General features: G+C 38.7%; 1 protein-coding gene across 1 annotated transcript in view; it reads right to left on the bottom strand.

Moving 5' to 3' along the window:
• The window catches only part of LOC137988157 (uncharacterized), an 86,023-nt gene that overhangs the window by 61,744 nt on the left and 178 nt on the right, over nt 1-24,101 (bottom strand). Inside the window, exons 2-6 of the mRNA XM_068834212.1 lie at nt 19,623-19,936; nt 18,585-18,732; nt 16,325-16,594; nt 3,921-4,094; nt 1,632-1,811 (exon numbers count right to left, since the gene is read on the bottom strand). Of these exons, the coding sequence (XP_068690313.1) occupies nt 1,632-1,811; nt 3,921-4,094; nt 16,325-16,594; nt 18,585-18,732; nt 19,623-19,936 (1,086 nt within the window). The remainder of the gene's footprint in view (nt 1-1,631; nt 1,812-3,920; nt 4,095-16,324; nt 16,595-18,584; nt 18,733-19,622; nt 19,937-24,101) is intronic.

Here is a 24,101-nt window from a genome sequence, read left to right as displayed (position 1 = left end):
ATCGTCACGGATGCGTTGCTGAGGGATCCTCGGATCAAACTTGATGATTTTGGGACATGTTCTTATGTTCTTTTGTCCAAACCTGATTTTCCTTATTAAACCTTTGTCCAAGGACTTTGCTGCAACACTTTGGTTGCGTGGAACAACTCAGATAGAGAGCCGCGATGTGCATGTTAATGGCTCTGGGTGGTTTTGCAAACCTCTTCTGATATAATCTCTTCTGCTGCAAACAGAACCCCTCCAATGTGGTTACACTTCCCCTTTCCCTGTAATCCGAGACCAGCAGGAGAAGTGCAGGCGGCGCGCAAGATATCACAGGAAGATGAGAACTCAACGACAACTTTGTATGGTGTTCTCTTCATTGATGGAAGGGCATTGGCATTCACATAGGTTTTCTCTTCAAAACATTTACTTTCTAGTTTTTTAACATTCCCTTCGAAAAATAAACTGGTACGACTTCAGTGTCTTGTAGTTCGTCCCTTTCAGAACAATGTGACGATACTTACGGGTATAAACAACAAGATAGTCGTAAAGTTGAACAAAGTTCATCTCCGGTAAATCTCGAAGATCGCTGGACCACCCAAGCGCCGAAATTCGCCTTATGGTCGGTTCATATTGAAAACCATCATTATTTTGCTCTTGTGATGAATGGGCTTCATCGTTTTTTCCATTATTTGACGATGGAAGGACATATCGCATGAGCACTGCGAAGACTTTGAGAGCCAAATCGGCTTTTGCTCCATTCAGCATGAGACCTGAGAATTTCGCGGAGATCTTTCACCTTTAGCTTTTGAATATCTTCTAGTGAGGATTTGTCTTTATCCTTTTGTCTTAGAACCATTCCACATTATGAAATTACAACAAAAAGTTGACACTGACACAAAATGTCACCAGAAAAGATGTTTGAAACTCGCGCCGGATCACCCTCAGTCTCGTCATCACGTACGCGCGGTTAACGTTGCTAATCCAATATGGCGCCAGGAACTAGAAAAAGGACTATTGTGGACATGAAAGCTTTTTTTCACCAGCAAGGAAAGCTGAAGCATAATTAGTACTCAGCAAATATGCAATTTAGTAGCATTTAATGATAATTGTACCCTTAATAGAACAAAGGAAACTATCAACAACACCTTTAAAATGAGTCTGATTATGTATCTGTAGTAATTCAAGCTTTGAAACACACTGCAACCTTTTGTAAAGGTATGTAAATAACAGCTTATTTGTGAATGATACCAACAACTGTTACCAGCTAACAGTGACTACAAAATTATCAGTTATCATTTAAAAATTGAAACGTTGCTCAGCTAATTAAAATACTGTCCGATTCTCAGTTCACAGTTACTCACACTGCCTCAATTAGACCTGATGCTGTTAGTGCCAAGTAAACAGGACTTTTAAAATTACCAGCAGACGCGCTCAGTTATTTTTTTCCGCAGATCAGGCGTTTTTAACTTTCTATTAAGTTCTACCAAGAAAATTATTTTTCGTAATAAATAACCACGATTTACAAAAAAATAGGAATTTTTTTTTATGAAGGATATGATCGCAGTGAAAATGTATGACCTTCTTTTGAATTCCTGGTCAATTGAGAACAGTTAAGGTAAATATCTAGTATTTTTTAGCCACCTTACCCACTCTCACCATGACATAAACACCAAAACTGTGAACGTAGTAGTACACTTCAGTCACAGGCACCATTCTTCCCAAGTCAACTTGCCACCACAACACCCTGCTCCAAGGCTCGAGGTTTCCATCTTCTGGTGAAAAAGTTATTATCTTACTCTCTGCTGGCTTTCGGAATGCAAGGTTTCCTTAAATTGAACAGAGATAAAAACATAGGGACATACTTAGTCAAATGTGACCCTACCTTTTACGATGTCTTTACTTTTGCCTTTTTTCCTCTGTCGCAAATAAATGCACTAAACATTAAGTACAGTGTGTAGCATCCATTTTCAATGCTTTAGTCCTCTGTTGATGATAACTTGTCAAAATTTGCCCTGTAGACCGGTACTGGTACTTTGACAATGCTGTTATCCAATTGTCACAATAAAACTCGCGTTATACCTAAGAAACCCTTCATCAAGCTCTAGGAGATTATTTGATTAATTCCTGCTGATTTGATGCTCTCCATTCTCTAGCACAAAGGTACATTTTTTTCAAAGCGACTTCAATCAATTTAAGAGAATGAACTTGCAAAATACAGTAACGTTTCGATGACATCAGCATTATCAAATGTAAAGAAATTAACATGAGTGGCAAGAGTATATATGCGGAAATTTGGGTTTGAAATGGTATAAATAAATTGAAACATGGGGATTGACGCATTTTGGAATGGAAGTACAGAAAATTTAAACAAAGTCTATCGCGCAAATGGAGTCCGCTTGAGTGCACCCTGCAAGCAGAGCCTCCTTTTGTCGTTTTCTTTACTGAGGAGGAGAAAAGGAGGCTTTGCCTGAATTGCATCAACTCTTTGCAGCCGCCGTAGCCCGAAGTACTGGACTAGTCAATCTTGTTTTCCAGTACGTGCATCCGTTTAGTGACAAAACCGATGGTCATAATTGAGCCCGCTGTACCGTGAAAAACCAAGATGGCGGCGAGGTGTGGCATATTAGGCTTGGGTTCGAGACTGTATCCTGGCAACATGCAGCACATACTCAATAAGTGGATGCCTGTTTTATGAGTCAATGAGTCAATGAGTTAAATTAATGTGTCATAAGTCATGAATCATGAGTCAATGAGACTCGCAGTCATATAGTAATAATTTATTGATTAAGCCTAAGCCCTCGTTTGAGAGATTAGGCCTAAGCACTCTCTGAAATTTTAGCTTTCATTTTATGGGTTAGGGTAACTGCACAAACTCATTGACTCATTGACTCATAAATTACTTAAGACTCGCTCAATAAAGATCTTACTCGATTCATGCAGAGTCTTTATCGAGAACGCCAAAATCGAGCAAGCAAAAGAAATGCTCTGCTAGCATGGTGACTTGAGTGATGAGTTGCGGTCTTTCATTTCGGATTAAAATCATTTCGAAAATTAGCCACTCAAATATACGTAGTTTTCGTGGCATTTCTTAATATAAGTACTTTGAAGGGTTTGCGAAGGTTTACTGGTCTTACAATGTGTTCGTCCTTGAGATGTTCACCGATAACAGAATGTTTATGTCCCACTACTCGCTGATGTAGGTGGTGGCATGTGTACTCGACATAATTTGGAGAGCACAAATCGCATGTAACCTTCGATATGTTCGTACACAACACAGACGTCTCAACCCCAAAAGACCAAAAACCTGGAGATCAAGGTAAAAATACCTGGAAATTTATCGACAACGTCAAAAAATTCGTTTCTGTTTATCAATGTAAAATATTATGTGACTCAAGCAACAGAGTTATTAAACTTATTTTAAAAAATCGTCCGATGAATATTCATCACGATCAAATATGACAAATATGCCTTAAAACTGTGGATCTCTACAGAATTGGCGCCTGAAAATTTTACAAGGCAAAAATAAAAATTTTGGAGGAAAGAGTATTCCATCAGCCAGTGAATCTGTTTACCGTGAGATTTTGTGCCTCATTGCGAGGTCGTAAGACCGTGTGATTGCCGCAAAATCCTTGAGACTTGAAAGGTCTGACAACACATCTCTCTGCTCGTAAACATTTGCTTCAGAATCAAATCATGAAATGAAGTCAATCTTTACGAGCAGAGAGATTATTGACAAACTAAGACAAACGGAATTGAAGCCTCCATTGGTTAACCAGTTAACAACAGAAAGTTGTGTACGAATTTCCATGAGATTTGTGCGATACAAATTATGTCGGCTACACGAGTCGATTTCGTTACTCTAGATCTCTCCGGTCCTTTTTCCTCTCCGAGAGAGTAATAGAGGCTGGTAATCGAGCGTAGATTAATTAAAGCACCTTTTGAGAAGATGTCAACCTCGCAGAGCTGAAGAAACTGTTTTCTGGATGTCAGGATACCAACATATCTGCCACTCCTCGGTGGATTCATGTGACACACAAGTGATGTTTCCAGTTCAAATAAACCATCCCATCTCGCACAAATGGAATTATTTGTTACACTGAAGCTGTCACCTGCAATTCAAGTGAAAAAGCCTCTTTATTTCTGTATTTCTGAGTTAATTTCGTGAACTCGCAAGATGACGCTTTAAAAATTAGCTCTTTATTAATAAAAAAATTCGTTTCTTTCAAAGGTTAACTTTAAACCATTAAAAGTTAATCGATATTCTCTTTCGATGTGCTCCACATTATGGGATAATTATGCATACTTCCTAGGTAGCTAAAGGTCAGCGGTCACACTTCAAAGCCATTCAAATGCAAATCATAGGACGTGTATATAACCTCAGGAGAGAATCGGCCAATCAGTTTTTCTTTTCGTGATACAACAGGCCAGTGAGTCGGTTTATTTTGATTTCGACAATTTTTCTCTTGTTCACGCTTGTTTATTTTTGGTTTCTTCTTCAGTGCCGCACTGAGTATCTGATAGCGGGTAGGCACAACTGTAGGACACACGGCCGCCTTGGTCTCGGTGAAAATGAGTAAAGATTCGGCGACGAAATTGTTTCCGCTCGAACCGAGCTTGCATGTTATCAACCAAGAGTCTGTCAACCTCACAAGCAGCGCTGAAGGAACGTTACCTACGGATGAGTCGATGTGGAATTTGACATTGATAATCGATAATTCGCGAAATCTTGGAATCCGCTTTGTCGACGTTAAGCCAGAAGGTCCCGGTTCGATAAGAGACACGCCTGTCGGTTCCAGAATCTGGAACCTCCACTCGCTTACCCGACTCGGGTTTGGATCCTACAGCTAATGTTTTAGCGGAGGGAAGCCCTGCCGCTCAGAGCGACATTTCTTTAACGCTGGAATCCAGCGAGACACTTTGCCCTCGATATTCGAGGAGAAAGGGTGTTTTGGTCCAAAGGTTGTGACATCATGATAGCTGAACGCATGAAGACTTTGGATTCTAAGTTGAAGGAATTGCAAGATAAATATAGAACTCCGGAAAACTGCAAGGTTTTATGCGTTGCCACGTGCAACCAAGACTAGAAATCTTGTTCTGCAAGAAGCTCAGAAAATAAAATCAAGTCCGCATAGCCAATGTTGTTGTTCGACACCGTTGCCAGAGCAAAAGCGGAGAACAAGGCAATTCAGCCCATGGAAATTTTACCGGTGATAGCTGATGCTGTTACTTTAATTGGGCATGCATCTTATTTGTCTTCTCTCAAGATTAGAGTTTTTCAAACCTGATATTGCTTCTGCATATAGTCCGTTTGCAGTAAATCTAATCCAGTCACTACATTTCTGTTCGGTAATGAATTACCTAAACACATCAAAGATATCGGTGAACTGATATTTCAAGGATGACCCTGGCTAGGGTTAGTACAACTAGGCGTTACATACCTGAACATAAGAGCAACAACAACCTTCAGTTGGGACAGCGTGGAATGAGAGATCCTATTTTTGGGTAAAGAGTCTATAGCAAGCAGCAGTACCAGGATCGGAAGGGAAACAGTGCAACAAATTCATCAATCAAGAATTTCAAGGTTCAAACAGACAAGGCCTGAATCAGATACCTAAAGTTTATGTAGGTAACCTGCAATATTATCTTGAAAACTGGCGTAAACTCACCAGCAGTTCTTGGGTGCTGGAAACTGTAACAGGCTGTAATTTGGAATTTGATAGCATACCTGAGCGCATAGGAGCTCCAAAACCCCTCCTTTCAGTGATTTTGAGAAACAATTGATGATGAGATTGTTACGCTGAAATCCCAAGGTGCTATCAAGGAATTTTCTTCTTGTTCAAATGAGTTTCTTTCAAACATATTTTTAGTTCCCATGAAAACTGGTGATATGCGTCCAGTTATCAACTTGAACCATAGAATCTTTTTGTTCAGAAAATCCAAATCAAAATGGAAAACATCAACACGGCTTTGCATGCCATTGCCACTGGGGATTTTTTGGTTTCAATTGACCTTAAAGATGATTTATGAATTTTGAGATTCAAATGGGCGAATCTAACATATCAGTTTACATGTTTGCCGTTTGGTCATAATCTGGCTCCTAGAGTCTTCACTAAGGTTTTGAAACCCGTTATTTCTCGTTTAAGGGTAAATGGATACAGGGTGGTCATATTTTTAGATGATATCTTATTGATTGGCAGTTCTGCAGTAGAGTGTTTGTCTCAATTCTTTTTCCTGCGAAATTTCCTATAAAGCTTGAGATTTGTCGCCAACGTTAATAAATCCCAGCTTATTCCAGTCACACGAATTCCTAACCTGGGATTCGTTGTTGATACGATTTCTATGACGCTTTCTCTCCCTACAGACAAGGTTGACAAGATTTTGTGTGCCTGCAAAAACCCCGTAGCCTGTTCTTATCCCTCACATGTCATTGGTTTACTAGTGTCAGCTTTCCCAGCTATGAAATTTTTGAAGCTTCACTACAGATCTATCGAGCTTTGTCTATGAATTCTAATTTTGATCAAAATATTCGACTTAGCCCTTGTGCATTGTCAGATTTGCGATGGGTGATTGAGAATGTTTCTCATTTGAATGGTTTCATGTTTGGAAACCACCCTGTTGATGTCTATATGGAGTGTGATGCAAGGCTTGCAGGCTGGGGTGCAGTCTGCAATGTCTCTCGGTTGAATGCTAAGTCAGATCGGTTTGTTTCGGGGCATCCAGAGCCAGGAGTATTAGCTGTTGATGTTTTTAGTGTCAGCTGGTCTAATTACAAATTCTGTGCATTTCCTCCTTTTAGTCTGCTAACTCGGGTGTTACCTAAGATTCGTAATGATCTTGCTTTGGTACTTCTTATAGCCCCGACATGGTCGACGCAACCATGGTATGCCATGCTCTTGCAGCTTGCCATAGCTCATCCCATTCTGCTTAACCACACTGATGACCTCTTAACTCTTCCTCATGGCAACCACGTTCATCCGATTTGGGACAGTGTTTACATTTTTTTTTTTGTTATTATACACTAACTCTTACACTAACCCTTATTACAATTAAATACTAACACTACTTGGAAACAATTAATAACATTTCTACCACAGTTAACACAAACTAACGGTGCTTACGGAACAATACTGCACTACTTGCATTACACTATTTACAGAATGGTAACAATTATCTTTAATAACATGTTTTAAAACGTAAATAAAATTAACAGCTACAAACAAGACTACGGCTGGCTTAAAGAAAAGAGTTACAATGAACGAGAGTGGAAAGAAAAGGACGAAGCGAAGTGACATTTATAGTAGTTTATAGTAGTTTTCCCCAGATATTTAAGAATTTATGTAGCTTTCTTTGGGCAATATAACTTTGCTTTAAGACATCGAGTTTATCTTGGAGGCGGAGAAGAAAGCCGTCAAAACATAAGTTGCCATCACATGAACTTGTCGCGAAGATATGGAATTTTGCAATAAGAAAAGTGACATTAAGTGCCTGTTTATTTTTGATGTTATTATGCCAACCGTATAGGATGTTAGATTCATTCAAATTGACCACTTGTTTGAATTTCTGGTACCACCAGCTGGTGAATCTATCCCAGAAAGCCTTAGATACAGTTGTAGTATTTTTCATCTGAACTGGCGGGTGGCACACCTCATACAGTTCGATGTAACTGGTAAATTCGGTTTAACCATACAGTTCATTTGTCATAGTATACTAATTTGTAGTATTTTTCATCGGAACTGGCAGGTGGCACACCTCATACAGTTCCATGTATGTGTAAATTGTAAATTCGGTTTAACCATACAGTTTATTTGTCATAGTATACTAATTTGTTGTATTTTTCATCGGAACTGGCAGGTGGCACACCTCATACAGTTCCATGTAACTTGTAAATTCGGTCTAACCATGCAGTTAATTTGTCATAGTATACTAATTTGTAGTATTTTTCATCGGAACTGGCGGGTGGCGCACCTAATACAGTTCCATGTAACTTGTAAATTCGGTCTAACCATGCAGTTAATTTGTCATAGTATACTAATTTGTAGTATTTTTCATCGGAACTGGCGGGTGGCGCACCTCATACAGTTCGATGTAACTTGTAAATTCGGTCTAACCATACCGTTCATTTGTCATAGTATACTAATTTGTAGTATTTTTCATCTGAACTGACGGGTGGCGCACCTCATACAGTTCCATGTAACTTGTAAATTCGGTCTAACCATGCAGTTAATTTGTCATAGTATACTAATTTGTAGTATTTTTCATCGGAACTGGCGGGTGGCGCACCTCATACAGTTCGATGTAACTTGTAAATTCGGTCTAACCCTGCAGTTAATTTGTCATAGTATACTAATTTGTAGTATTTTTCATCTGAACTGGCGGGTGGCACACCTCACACAGTTCGATGTAACTGGTAAATTCGGTTTAACCATACAGTTCATTTGTCATAGTATACTAATTTGTAGTATTTTTCATCGGAACTGGCAGGTGGCACACCTCATACAGTTCCATGTATGTGTAAATTGTAAATTCGGTCTAACCATGCAGTTAATTTGTCATTGTATACTAATTTGTAGTATTTTTCATCGGAACTGGCGGGTGGCACACCTCAGACAGTTTGATGTAACTTGAAAAGTAGGTGTACCCATGGAGGTAATCCATGTGGTTAATTTGTTTTAGTATGCTAGTATTACCCAACTGAACTGGCAGGTGAACTGTAAACCCGGAGGTACCGGTAAGCCGCACCCTGACCTTACCAGCTGAAATTTACGGAAAAAAGTTTTTTGACAGAAAACAAAAGAAATCCAAAGTCTAGTCTTTAGAAGTCAAGTTCATCCACTGTTCATCAAACGTTAACTCACTATTCACTAATATTGAAACGGAAAATACTTTAATGTAATTTTAGCACTTTAATGTAATGAACATCGTTTTTACCAACTTGGACATATGATTGATCTTTTTCTGGTATTTGTTGACAGGAATTTCTTAAACACAGTTTTGCCATAGATTTTTTTGCATTACAACAAGAATATGAGCGGAACGTTTGTAGCTTAGTACATGCAACCAGGCATAAAATTGGATGCAAAGATGGAAAACTGGCCACCAGAGGCACCCTTTTTCAGATCTTCCCACAGATAAGCCGCGCCCATTTCTAACAACTATATTTGTAATTGGGGTAACATAAGCCAGATTTTTATACTTATTTAATAATAATGAAATCCCTTGCATATATTTTATTCCTTAATTTGATGAATTTGTATGGGTTCTCAAATAGTGATGAGTGAATTTAGGGAATAATTTCACACACGCTTTGTCCAAAATCAAATAATTTCATAAGCCTTAAGGCAAGAAAAATTATTTGATTTTGGACAAAACACAAGTGGAATTATTCCCAAGTTTCACGAGTATACATTGTACCATTTCATCAGCTATAAATCATGGTTGACAAATCGCAATCAAAGGACGTGGGTTTTTTTGAAAGTGGACACCATTTTGGCACGGTAGAAAAAGTTGCCATGGTAACTCATGTTATTAATTGAATTATTTTATTGAACTTATTGCAAGAATTTTATTGTACACTTAGATTCTATTGAAAGTAATATAAACAAATGATTATTTTTAGATTTGAAATAAAAATTTATGCATTCACAAACTCTAGAACTTGTTCTTTTTTCTACGTAAAATCGACTAACCTTTCATCCATTTCACTTTTTATTAACATTTCCTGGCTTACGTCAGGTTTTAAATGCTATTATTTACAGAGATATTGTAAACTTTTTGCTGAGATTTTGTGCACTAAAACACCAACATTTTAAAAACATTTCACATACTTTACCCCTCCAGTTTTACAGACATTTTATTGACATTTCCTGCCTTCTGTCAGGTTTTAAATACTTAATTTACAGAGATATTGTGAACATTTTGCTGAGATTTTGTGCACTAAAACACCAACATTTTAAAAACATTTCACATACTTTTCCCCTCCAGTGTTTTGAGGGTTTTTGTAGACATTTTATAGACATTTCATGCATTCTTCTCACTCACTTTTTACAGAGATAACACTGACATTTTATATGGATGGATTTACAGAGATTTTTTCTCGTGTAAATTTTACAGAGAAAGTAAAGAGATTTTACAGACATTTTGTACTTATCGCATAAAATCTCTGTAAATTTTTCCTTCAATTTACATAGATTTTATTGAGATTTTGTACACATTTTATGTCATTGTAAGGACGAAAATGTGTTAAATTTTACAGACTTTTTATGGAGTTACAAAATCTCTGTAAGTGTGCAAATTTACAGAGATTGTAATTTACAAAGAAAATGTGGACATTTAACAGAGATTTTACCAACTTTTTTAAAGTCTGTAAATGGTTCAAGTTTTCCAGTGGTGGTACAGTAGGTGGTTTATTGTTTGCTTTTCGGTAGCGCATAGGGAACAAATGTCGCTATCAGTAATGCCAGCTCGAAAAAGGCTGGATTTGGTAGGTAAGATGTGGTGTATTATTTTATACTGGAAAGCAATTAATTTCGAGTCTTTGGTTATTAGGAAAGGTAACGTGTACACCTTATGGATGCTTTCTTTGGAGAAACCGTAATTTGGAATTCTGGCAGCGACGAGGCCATAATACAGTGTAAAGGGAATACTGATGTTCACTTTGCGAATGAGCTCGTCCATTTTCAGCGCTTTATTCATGATTTCAAAATCCATCATTCTCAACCCTCCTTGACTTATGTCACTTATTATGGTCTTTCTTTTTACTTTGGCTGGTTTTCCTTCCCATATAAAATCGAAAGATAGTTTGTTTACTTCTTTGACGTAACAATCGGGGATCTCGCGCACAGAAGTGTTATAAATTAGCTTCGACAAACCTAGGGTTTTCACTATTTTGATAATGCCATGGAGGGTAAGCTTCCTTCTTTTCCAATTCTTAAGCGTATTTTTCAATTTGATAATTTTCTCTCCAAAATTCAGCTTATTTGCAGCGTCGGAGTTGTACGAAAAGAAGATGCTGAGAGCTTGAATCGGTTCTTGAGGCCATTTGAAATTATATGGGGTATCAGTTTTGTTTCTCCAAGCTCCAAGCCACATCGTCTCTGTTTTACTTGTGTTTACTTCTAGACCCGAGGTGTGTTTAAATTCACTTAGAAGCTTCAAAAGGTTAATAACAGATTGATGGTCGTTAACGAATACTGTAGTATCATCAGCGAATTGGGTGACTTTTATTTCCTTTCCGCCAACGGTAATGCCTTTTATGTCATTGTTGCTTTTCAAAGCCCTTGCGAGAAGCTCAATACCAATTACAAAAAGAAGGCCCGATAAGGGGCATCCTTGCCTGACGCCTTGGTGCAATTGAAAAAAAGGTGACGCGTGACCATTGTTTAGGACACAGCTAGATACATTGTGGTAGATGACTTCTATCCATCTTTGAATATCTAGGCCAAAATTGAACAGTCGAAGCGTGGATAATAGATAGTTCCATTTTATTGTATCAAAAGCTTTTTGGAAATCCAAAAAAAATGCAATTCCAGGCATATTTAAGCGTTTAGTGAGAAACATGACATCTTGGATTAATCTGATGTTTTCGCCTATATAGCGGCCTTTTACATATCCGGTTTGATCAGGATTAATGATTTTGGGCAAGGTTTTTTCTATTCTTTTGGCAACGACTTTGGTAAGTATTTTATAGTCTACATTCAATAACGAGAGCGGGCGTAGATTTTCAAGTATGGATTTGTCTTTGTTCTTTTTGGGAATGAGAGAGATTACCCCGCGCCGTTGACTAATCGACAGAGAGCCGGACTGAAAGGCGAAGAGGAAACTAGCTAACATTTCGGTTCGCAGCTCGGGCCAGAAAAATTGGTAAAATTCAGCTGGGAAACCGTCTGTACCTGGTGTTTTGCATTTTTTGAAATCTTTTACTGCGCTTAGACATTCGGCATCTGTAATTGGCCCGTCACATAGTTTTTGGGTGATAAAGGTGTTACTAATTCGACTTTCAGGAAGTTACTACCCTGGGGGATGTCTTCATCACTTTCTTTGGATTGATAGATTGACTCGTAGAACTTTTTTTGCTTGTCTAGGATGGCTAGTTGATCATAAATGTATGCGTCATCGTTTATTTTCAGCTTGTTAATGGCTTTTTTGGTTTGGGCACGGTTTTTTCTAGGCCGAAAAAATATCTCGTGTTACATTCACCTTCTTCATACCATCTTACCTTGCTCCTGAGGATCGCGCCTTTTACTTTGAAGTGCATGATTTTTTGCAAACGTAATTTTGCTGCGAGTAGTTCGTTTTGGGCATGGTTATTGTTAGGATTTCTTTCTAGACTTAGCAGAAGTTCGTTTATTTTATTTTGGAGTGTCAGTTCTTCGTTTTTACGTCTTTTTGCTTTCGTTTTGGCATATTTTACAGTGAAACCCCTAATCTCCATTTTTATAAGATCCCATTTCAAACCTTTATCTTCAACGTTTTCATATTTGGCCTTGAAGAAATCAACGTTTTTGCGTAGAGCGTTAACATAATTGTCATCTTTAAGTAGAGAGCTATTAAATTTCCAAAACCCTGGGCCTCGGCGTTGTTTATTAAATCTAGCCTGCAAGTGTAACGAAATTGCAGAATGATCCGTTTCGGGCGCATGGAAAACTTTACACGTCGCATCTACATTTGTGAGCTCTTCCGAGATTAGAAAGAAGTCTAATCTGCTCTGCATCTTGTGAGACTTATCTCTCCAAGTGTACGATTCGAGGAGAGGGTTTAAGTGACGCCAGATATCGACTAAGTTGTAAGATGTACACAACTCTTCGATTTCCTTAATTTTAGACGCTTTCAGGGCGACCGCGTTTCCACAGTGTTTACATGGCAGGGTGGACATTATCCGGCAATCTCTCTCTGCAAAAGGATTGAGGCAATCAGAGTCATGAATGCATCTTGGTTTATCGGGACTGACAAAGAGTATAATACCGTTTGGAAAACGTGGAGTAGCAGGTGTACACAAAAGCAAATTGATATTCTTCATGCATCTATAAATGAGGTTGTCAATTTTGTTGCTGATTGCTTTGCTGATGAGAAAAGTTACAGTACCGTTAATACTTATGGCTCAGCTTTGTCCTCCACTTGTGTAATGGAAATAGTGTCGCTGTTGGCTCACATTTTCTTGTTACCAGACTACTAAAGGGAGTGTTGAATCTTCGACCCCGAGTCCGCGTTATTCATCAACTTGGGATGTTTCTAAGGTAACCAGCTACTTAAAGACTCTGTTTCCTTTGGATCAGCTAAGTCTTATGTCATTAACACTTAAAACGGTGATGCTTTTTCCGTTGTCATCAGCCTTAAGAGAACAGACTTTATGTGAGTTAGAAATTAATCGTTCGAAAAAATCGGTTGATTCCTTAATTTTTATTGTATCTGAGCGTTTGAAGACATCTAGGCCTGGGAAATATACTCGTAAAGTAGAGTTTCTCTCTTTACTGGAAGATGTTTCTTTAAGCCCTGTAGCTACATTAGCAGAGTATATGTCGCGTATAGAAGGAGGAAATCTACGAGTTCTGAGGAAACTCGACTGTTTATTTAAATCATCAAACCACACAAGGTTGTGTCCACAGGAAAAGTAGCAAGATGGATCAAGTCTGACCGCTGCGAGTATTGATATTTGCGTAGTCAAGCCTCATAGTGTTCGAGGTGTCTCTGTTACACATAAATACGTAAAGGGTATTCCAGTCGTTGACATTCTTCGTGTGGCTGACTGGTCGAATGAGCACACTTTTCGTAAATATAATCTTAGAGGTTATCATATTAATGTCCCATTAAAATATCTTCCCATATAAGTCGAGTTAATCGACTCATTATGTGAAGTTTGTGAGCCCTCAAGGTAAGAAAGTCAAGATTTGTATACTGTGGCACGGGTTCTTTCCATTCGCATAATTATCCCATAATGCTCCGCTGATCTTCAAAGAATTTAAAAATTAGGCAAAGAGGTACTTACCTTGAAGTGTAATTGTAATTCTCTGAAGATATGCGGAGCATTATGGGATAATGCTACCCTCCCTGTTCAGTCTACAACTAGTTGTTGCTCCCGCCCGTGGAATCGGGCCTGCGCGAAAATTGTCTTCAACTCTAGGAAGAACTGATTATCCGATTCTCTCCTGGGGTTATATACGCGTCTGGTGATTTGCATTTGAATGGCTTTGAAGTGTGACAGCTGACCTTTAGCTACCTTGGAAGTATGCATAATTATCCCATAATACCCAGCATATCTTCAGAGAATTGTAAGGTAAGTACCTCTGGTCTAATTTTTAAATTTTGCGGCCAAACTAAGGAGTGACCACATATTGTTATTGCGCATACGTTTTGTGCATCATGCAATCATTTTGTCATGTGTGGACCTTATGTTTTTCAAGTTAAATTACTTTTCCGATTTTTTCAAATCGAAATGCCTTAGAAGATTTATTCGATGGCAGTGCGAAACACATGTATCTTGCAGCAAAAGACCGAAAAAAAATGGTAATGGAACAGTTGTCTCTACGACAAACTGAAAAAGGTAGAAACAATGATTTATCGAAGCGAGAAAGTGGACGGTGCAGAAGAAATTATTTCAATGGAGCCATCTTCTTAAGTCCACTACTCAACAACGAAACAGGGCTATTTATCATCGAAATTAAGAAAAACCAAAGGATTTTGTTTTCTTGCTTCGGCTTGTCGGCTTATGCGAGCAGCGTCCGAGAAAGTGAGGTCAGATTTAGTTTGTAGGCGGTCGGACAGTGTATCATCGAGGACCCCAACAATAATTCTGTCTCTTATAAGTTCATCTTTCAGAGTTCCGTAATCACAATTTTCGGCGAGGCGGTATAAATCTTGAATAAAGGTGTCCACGGATTCACCGGGGTTTTGTCTTCGTCGATTGAACCGAGCTCGTTCGACGACAATATTGCGGCGAGCTGCAAAATAGCCATTTAGGGCAGTTTTGACGTCGTCGAAGGAAGCGATTGCTTCGTTTATGCTTAACGTTTTGACGATGTCATCCGCACAATCCCCCATTGCATAAAGAAATGTTCCAACCTGTTCCTGGTTTGATTTGTTTTGAAGGCCAGAAGCGATCCGATAGCGCTCAAAATGTCGAAGCCATTTGGGCCACATGTCTACTTGATTCGGGTTGTTTGCACCTTGCTCGGGAGCGGGAAAGAGTTTTCAGGCTGTATAGGCGAATTAACGGGTGGAGGCGGATTTTCAACTGCAGGAGCATCTCCGGGTTGGTCTGCCATTCTGTTTTACGGCGTTGGAGGGGTCAAGACCGCTCCCACCATATAGTATCAGGCGAAGAAGAAAGGAGACTTCGATCGAGTAACGCAAACTAGCACGAGGTTTATTCAAGATGACCGACCTATCGATCCCAGCATGCAATGCCTAATCCTACAGTCTCCATAGTGAATATCCCATAGTGCAACACAAAAAGGTACAATTTTTTTCACGGGGGAGGGGAGTGATAAAATTGCAAAAACTTTAAAATCACGAGTTGACCCCTATTGTTTATTATATGAAATGAAAGTTGGAGGTCCTTTGAACTTGGGATTTTGTGGCTGTGAAGAAATGGTAAGGGGTGCTTTTTGGTAACTACAGAGGAGGGTTGTCAGGCTCAAAAATGGCTCTGTCTTAACGTTTCTGTGCTTAAAAACACTTGTATAGAATCATTCGGTTGCAATTTGCTATTCAATTTAAAGACCTTTGCTGAACACACAAACTATCCCATTTTCAGCAACAGCACAATCCCCAGTGGGGATGTTGTTTTCAAACGCGCAAACTGAGCAAGAACAATATCTTTTTCTTTTTTTTAACTTGTCACTTTTTTCGATTAACTACATATTTTCCCACTTTAGTTTTATCGATAGTCAGTTATTTTGCAAACATGGCAAACGTTCTGGGCACTTTTGACACCAATTTCAAAGCACTTGTTTCTCAAGGTGGCTTGTTTTCAACTAGACAATAAAAAGTTTTTTTTTTTAATGTTTCCCATTAGGAGAATTTTTAATTTAATTTTTGAAGCGGCTTTTCCTGTCGATATGTTATAAAAGAAGTGGTTCAGACCTTCATCTGTGCGTATAGTCAAGTTGTGGATGCACTTGAGAACTTCAGAGAAGAAGCGAAAGTTGTTCTTCGCTATCTCTTCGAGCAACTCTTACGCCTCTATCGTGCTCTAATAACCTCCACAACTCGATAAACCTACGCCAAGCATGAACAAATTCTTAATTGGAGCACACTAACAGCTTTTAAAATCTGTACCCGTCAAGCTTAAAGAGACAAAGCTCACTACTTTTCAACTACAGATATTTGGAAGTAATTGTCTTACCCAATGTTATCTTGTAGACGTGATTGTTTGTAACGTTTGACCCTTCAGACAAGTGCAAATTCCCAATGACGATGCGCACTTCAAAGACCTGAACAGGGTATCCTAAATCCACTCGCCACCAGCTTGGATTATCTTCTAAAGTACGTGAGCAGTATCCATTGTTAAATTTCTGGTCAGGATTCCCATCTACTGCTTTGTCTGATGTACCATTAGAGTAATTGCCACTGTAGATGGAGGATTGGGTGGTTCTCTTCCCAGTCACAATGTTCTCTACGTTAGGAATTTAAACGGGATCTTGTTATCACCCAATCTCAGCATTATCCTTATCTTTATCATTATCGTGATCATCATCAATACCATAAATACGCTTAAAAAACAAAGTAAGGAAGGTTTACCAGAGCCCATCTCCGCTACTTAAAGAGGGGGCCGATGTTCTAGCTCCCCCACATTCCGTCATATTTAATTTGACTATCCAACAAAATCTTATCCCTCCAGAATCGAAAAAAAGTGAAAGTCATCCCTCTTCGCAGATCAGGTGCAAAAGATGATCCCAAAAATTATCGCCTTGTATCCGCACTAACTGCCTTTATAGTTATATGTCATTTCTTCATTAGGTCCGAACTATTTTTCATCCTGATTTTATAAGGTTTTCTGACATCCATAGCTAATCTACAATGTAGAACAGCAAGTTTGTCCGTGGAGCTTGCTCCTGTGCTGAAAACAAAAGAGCTTCATTTTGGACCTTCAGGTAATACATTCTCTTATACTTCCAAGCTCTTTCTCTCTCATTTGTCCGCATTTCAGTATTACAGCTACCTTTGCATCTCCAATTATGTGGCGTCGAGCCACAGAAAGAGCGCGAAAAATTAAGCCTCGTTCAGATGTGTGTGAGTGTCTGACCTGGCTTGAGCCTGCGATCTAATCAACAACCAGTCCCGGGTCAGTGGTCAACTTCAAAAAACAGCTGACCTCGATAAGGTCTAACTTGAGCCCGCGATATGGTCAGGTGAAACTGGTCACCTGATACCTTGTTTTGACAGGTGTCAATTGACCATAACATTGATGTCCAATATCAAAGATGTGTGCTGTAAACTAGCAATAGTGTAAACAGGAGTATTGCCTCCTCGATGAGCTCTAAACTTGAGCCCGTGATATGGTTACCTGATACTGGTCACATTGGCATACATGGAGGGGCGGACGGACGTTCGTACGTACGCATGTATGTACAGACGTTCATGACGTCATGGCTATAAAACAAAATTTTCTCACATCGATGGGTTACCATATTTTCTTAGCTATGGTGCTCCGCGCGGAGCTCCGTTATAAATAATTGGTCTCTCTCGCAATTCAAAACACAGTTGTTGCTATTATTAGTATTATTATTATCATTATTATTATTATTATTATTATTATTATTATTATTATTATTATTATTATTATTATTATTATTGTTAGTATGTGTAATCAAATGGCGACGAGTGAAATTAGGAAATAATTTCACGCGCGTTTTGTCAAAATTCTGATAATTTCCCGATCCTTTAGGCGAGGGAAATTATCAGAATTTTGACAAAAGGCAAGTGAAATTATTTCCTAATTTCACGAGAAAACCATTTCATTACCTTTTAATGTCGTGGGTGACAAATTACGCTCACAACCGTAATTGTAAAATCGCTCGAGTACTTTATCCAACTGCTCGGGAAGAATCATCTCCAGGTTTTTCTCAAGGCTATTTTCATCACACCACTTCTCAAAAACTCTCACCCAGTTAATTGTGCTCTTTCACGTATTTAAAGTTTCTGCCGCTTCTTTTAATTTCGTAACTTCTTCAATGGTCACTGTCTTAAATCTAGACATCTTGGCTCTGATCGAGATACAAGAGATGTTACCATGGCAATTTTGTAATTTCACATGTGAAATTATAAATTAACGCTGAAATTTCGCGCCTAAATTAAGGCGTAATTTGTCACCCATGATATTATTATTGTTATTGTTATCATTGTTATCATTAATGGCAATCGCCTACAGTATGTGGCGGGTAACTGGACGTCATTGTTGAGCTTTGAAACTCCTCCACCTGCCTTATCATCTGGTCATTGTAAAAATGTCAAAAGATGATAATGATGGTGATAAACCATCTAGACTTGAGGGAAATGAGAAAACGAGTTCAACCAACAAAAGTCCCAAAAAACGATCTTTTTGTTGTTGGATCACACTGGAGCGCCATGCATATCGCACAAGTCATCATTCTGACTCGTTTTACCTGGTTTGTGTTTCACTCCATACACCTCTGTCCTCATACAACGCCAGAAGGTGCTCTCGCTCACCACAAAACGCAGCCACCTTGCTATTAGTACGTTGTTAAGAACATTTTTCTTTGCTGTATTCCTGTCATTATTTCCAAGGAAAATCTAAAGTGCAGGAAAAGTACAATAGTCGGTTTTTTGGTCGCAATCAAGTTAGTCAAAAAATATCTCTTCAGATAATTTTATCAGAGAAATTGGGAAAAATCAGTGTGCCAAGTTCATGATATCCCACATTGGTTGATTGGAATCCGTTTTTTGCGCTGCTTTTCAATCCGACGGCAGAGCAGCCAGTTTTATTTAAAAAATGAACTGGTTTCATTAATATTCCATCTTGACAAATCCTCTCCTCTCAAATGTAAATTATACCAATGAATAGCAAAAAGAAAAACACAGAAGGAATAAAAGTTATCACTCTTGCTTTTTGTGATAGGAGAACATCACGTCAACAGTCTCTTTCTTTTTCTTACCTCGTGTGTCATAAAATTTTGAGTACTATTAACATTATAATTGAGACGTATAGCAAAACAAATAAACACACTCAACAATAAAGCTAAACACATCCGTAACAAACACTCTACTAGGTTAAGATTATTAGGCTGATCCACTGAGTGCAACTAAAAAGAACAAATCATAACGTAATTGAGGCAATGAAGTGATGGTCAAATAACTGTATTCTCGTTGGAGTCTTCTTTGGAGGAAATCATTGAACAGGGTTCACTTTCTTCATGATAAACGCAATGTTGGTTTCGCCTAGCGTTAATTTTATTAACTTTCTCTTTAATTTAATCCGTGTTTTGGAGAAAAAGCCTTATAACTAAGTTCCACCTGAAAACCAAATATGCTGAAGCACATCAAAATGAAAAGTTAATCGCACTCTTGTTATAATCTGCATGACGTTACTAAATATAAGAAGTACACTGTGTATAAACTAAATTGTCCACAGGCTCAAAGTTTTGCGACTTGATAAATCAAAAACATATAGGTTTGTAACTCACCCTAACTTGTCCATTTTCTTTGTAATCTGCCCATGTTTTATTGTCTGTGGAGGACTGTAAGGTGTACTTCTTCACCCAATAATAATTAGTTTTACTCCCTTGAGTGGACACAGCACAGATTATGTGAGCTGACTGAAGGTCAATCTGTAGGTATGGGTTAGGAATGAAGAGATTCCAAGACGTACACCATGCTCCTCTTACGTCATTCAATCTACCAAAATGGGCTGGATCACCCGTGAAGGCACTGGAGGCTGTTATCCTTTCATCCGGGATTAAACTGTTCTCCATTCCAAGATCCCAATCAATACAGTCTCCTACGTTTGAATAAAGCAGTTTAGGTTGGGGTTGAAAACTCCCTGCGGAAAACGGGACGCATTTTATTCTTTTCCCAGATAAGATAACCTAAGTTTCTAGGCAGTGATAGTTTGGAACTAACTTTTTTTAATGTAGTAGACGAAGGTTAACAAACACTAGATGAGATTGTTGTTATAATTTTTATCATAGCGCAGTAGAACTTTCTGAATGCTATAAGAAGAAAAAAGCCACACGGGGCGCATAACACGTAACCTGTGCGCTATGTAGTGGAAGGAAAGTACATACACACGTATAAGATGACCACTTTATTCATATATAGTTTATGAAAGATAAAAGTTAAATTCTTAAAGTTTATGTTACAACACAGAAGTAGCCTGCTCCCAGGCGGTAGATGTTGTTGTTGCCGTGAATCACGTATCAGACGCCATATTGGAAAAGCGAGGGCTAGGTCTGGGCCGAGTGGCGAAAACGACGGGGGAAATGAGAGGGCAAGAAAAACCGCCTGCCGGAAAACTAGTCTTTTCTCGGTAGCTGCCCACTTTCTGTTCAGCTTCCGATTATATGTCATACCACAATAATTGAATAAAGAAAGAGGCCGTAACAGTAAAGCTCCGCGCCCGCCAAAGGCGCGCGCGTGCTGAGCACCATTGTTAAGAAAATATGGTAACCCATCGATGCGAGAAATCTTGCTTTTATAGCCATGGCGTCATGGACCGTTCGTACGTCCGTCCACCCAGCCATGTATGCCAATGTGACCTGCATCATGCTAGTTTGCAGCATACATCTTTGATATCGGATATCCATGTTTTGATCAATTGACACCTGTCAAAACAAGGTATCCGCTGACCAGTATCACGTGACCACACGCGGGCTCAAACTTAAAGCTCAACGAGGTCAGCTGTTTTTTTTTTTTAATACCGCTAACGAGGTACTGGTTTTCTATTGGATTGCAGGCTTAACCCAGGTTAAATCACCTGAACATAAGCTAGGCTTCATTTTTCGCGCACTTTCTGTGGCTCGACGCGACTACCCGGCAATACTACATCAACTATAGTTCTTACACAGTCAGCACTTTTCGTGTTCAGGTGGAGAACGGTTTGGAAGATGTTTCTTTCTGCATTTTTCGCTGGTTCAAATCCAGTTTGACATACCATGATATATATCTGTGGTCCACACTGGTGTCTACGCAGTTATTCAAGTCAAGCATCAGCGATATGTAAACTTAAAGCTGAGTGTTTATTCTTAATTTGCTTAAAGCTGCTTTTTTCTGCGTATTGCAATTTTTGGCATATCTTTAGAAGTTCTGATCAGGGGCACCCAACGAATCTGTTCCTCACATTATCTGTTCCCCAGAGGAATCCTGCTGGCTGGCAAAAATACAGGTGTTTCGATGAACTTGCTGGGAAATTTTGTTATTGATAGAGGTTTTGCCTGGGAATTACTGACTTTCTCTAGCATTTCAACCCGAGCTGGCTGTAGAAACTCTGAAGACTGAGGACGACTTAAAAAAAAAAAAAAAAAAAAAAAAAAAAAAAGAACCCCTTCCCTCTCCCAGAGAATAGTCACAAACATACGACGGCTGGTCAGAGTGATTGCGCTTGCGGAAAAAAACCTGTTTTGTCCCGGTTGTGTCGCTTTTGTTCGGTCGTTTTGGGTCGAGGGATTTGAAAGCGCGCTGAATTCCTGGCTGGGAAATAAATTTGATCAGCTGGCTGGGAAACCAACCAATTTTATCTAGCTGGCTGGGAAATTTCTTGTGGGTCTTACTGGGAAAAAGGAACAGATAATGTTTTCCCAGCAACAAATGCCTTAATAACATTTATTTTCATTAACTGGGGTATAATAATACATTTTACAACAAATTGGTCGTTGGGTGCCCCTGTCTGATAAGGTTACATGATGCCTGGAGGACCTATGTCTAGAACAGAAACGAAAGGAGAGCGAAAGAGAACGACAACGACAAAACAGAATATCAGTAATAGCTCATACTTAGTGGAAGAACTTACTCCACAAATTCTTTCCTTGGGCACTAAACCGTTTCTTGCTTTTACGGATGCGTTATTTAAAGTGCATGCGTATTTTAAAAGGTGGTTTAATGGGTTTTTCCTTTGTTCATAGATGAAAATCGAGTTTTTATTGTCAACTAGAATTAAATAACAATTATCTGTACTCTTTTGCACATAAAGAAAAAGTTGATTTGTTTGTTTGCTCTAAAATGCGACCGAACAAGTGCTTTTCGTTTTGCCCTTAAGTTATAAACATGTAATTGCAATGAGTTCTCGTAAAATTAGGGGGAAATCTCACTAGCTTGTGTATTCAGAAATTTTTGAAAGCACCTAAACGTTATTTAAGTGTTGGAGCAGATCTTTGTTGAAGTTCGTCCTTTCTTGGTTGCATTGCCGTATTTTGGCGATTCTTTTTCCAAGCCAACCTGGCGTGTTTCAACGAAATACATCAAAATGTGAATGATCTCGTTTTCAGAGATAAAGTGGAATAAAGTACATCAGTGAAACTCTTCTTTAACCTTGAACTGACAAAGTTTTATTGATGGCTTCTAATTTTAGGGTGATTCCTATTCGCTGGCTATTGACAGTTGACTCTGAAATGTTTTTTTTCGTTTTCCATTCGCTCGCAATACAGTGGACGATAATAGGTAGTGTTCGAAGGTGCCTCCTTATGTATTACGTTAGTTTTCAAGTGCCTTTATGTTTTAAAGTGCCTTTTTTTTAAAGGCCTTTCAAAATGATGAAGAATGGTTTTTTCCATTTTTGAATGCCTTCTTTCGTCCCGGAGATATTCAAGTTTTTTTGTTTCTTTTTTCTGTAATAAATCCCAAAATTGAGAATATTTCCGCTTTAAAGACTCTCCACTCTTAGTTTCTCTCCCTTGATTTCCCGTTTCCTGTTTGGGACAGCTGTTTTTATTTAACATTTCTTCCTTGCATCCCCCATTTTTTATGCCGCATTTCTAACTAGGATCTTTCATGTTTTATCATACATTTTCTACCTCGCTTCTCCTATTTTCTAACTCGCATTTTTTTCGCATTTTATAATCCGCATCACGCATATTCTCATCTTGCGCCACCGCGTTTTCGAACCTGGCGTCTCTCATGCTCCATGTCCCCTACAAGCTTCCGAACTTAAAGGCTTCCATATATAATCATGACTAACTAAAGATGAAATTAAACACATCCCAGCCGGACACAATATAGTAACGAGATGAAAAATACAAGTTTAAACCAATGAATGTCGTGACAAAGCGCTATCGCAAGCTAAGATAAAACCTTTACGTGAATACAAAGTAGCCACTTTTAACTTTAACGGCCAGCTGTGCGTGCTAATGAACATTAAGAAGGTTTTGTAACAATTGCACTCGCTTGAATGTTTTGCAGCTTTATTTGCAATGCAAACGTAAAATGACTCATGGTTAAAATGTCAAACTGTCCAATAGTTCCTCGGGGCAGCCGTTTAATCCCAAGGTACTGAGCGCTAAAATTAATTTGTAAGCTTGGTGTATAAGTTTCTTTACCAACCCTTGAAATTTGCATTTGTAGTGATAAAGTATAATTACAACAGGTAGCGAAAACACGCTAATCTATCTATCGAATAATCATGTATTCCTGCGATGTCCAGTGGATAACGACAATTATGAAAACCAGATATAAAGCCAAATCATCCCAAAGACTGTTCCAGATGGACAGAAAACTACTGAAAATTTATTGACCCAGCAGACAAAGGTTTAATCAACATGGTTGGAATTAAGTTTCCTTTACCTTTTGCTAGTAATTATAAGTGCAAAAAAAGCTACAATTGTAGGTGTGGTAGTTTCTTACAGTTTTCGCTGGGAGGATATTCAAGATGTCGTTTAACTGTTTTTTTTTTTTCCTCGCATTCTACGCACCAAAAGAAACGCCCGACGAAAAGTTATTGTGAATTAGCTCCACAGTACAGCTCAAGACCATAAGGGAACTTCTGCTAAGGGAGCCAACATTCCTTTTAGAGATTATACGTCTTAGAGATTCTCAATTTTACAAATTCCCGATTTTAGAGATTCCCTGTGCCCTATGTTACTTTCCCTCGATTCTCCGTTACCTGTTATGGAGAGCCGTTTTTCTGTAAAATTTCTACCTAGCACCTTGCATTTTTTATTGCCGATTTTCGAACT

The sequence above is a fragment of the Montipora foliosa genome, unplaced genomic scaffold (genome assembly GCF_036669935.1).
Source record: "Montipora foliosa isolate CH-2021 unplaced genomic scaffold, ASM3666993v2 scaffold_409, whole genome shotgun sequence".
NCBI lineage: Eukaryota > Metazoa > Cnidaria > Anthozoa > Scleractinia > Acroporidae > Montipora > Montipora foliosa.
The sequence above is the reverse complement of the archived record's forward strand: the minus strand, read 5'-3'. Positions and strand labels throughout refer to the sequence as shown.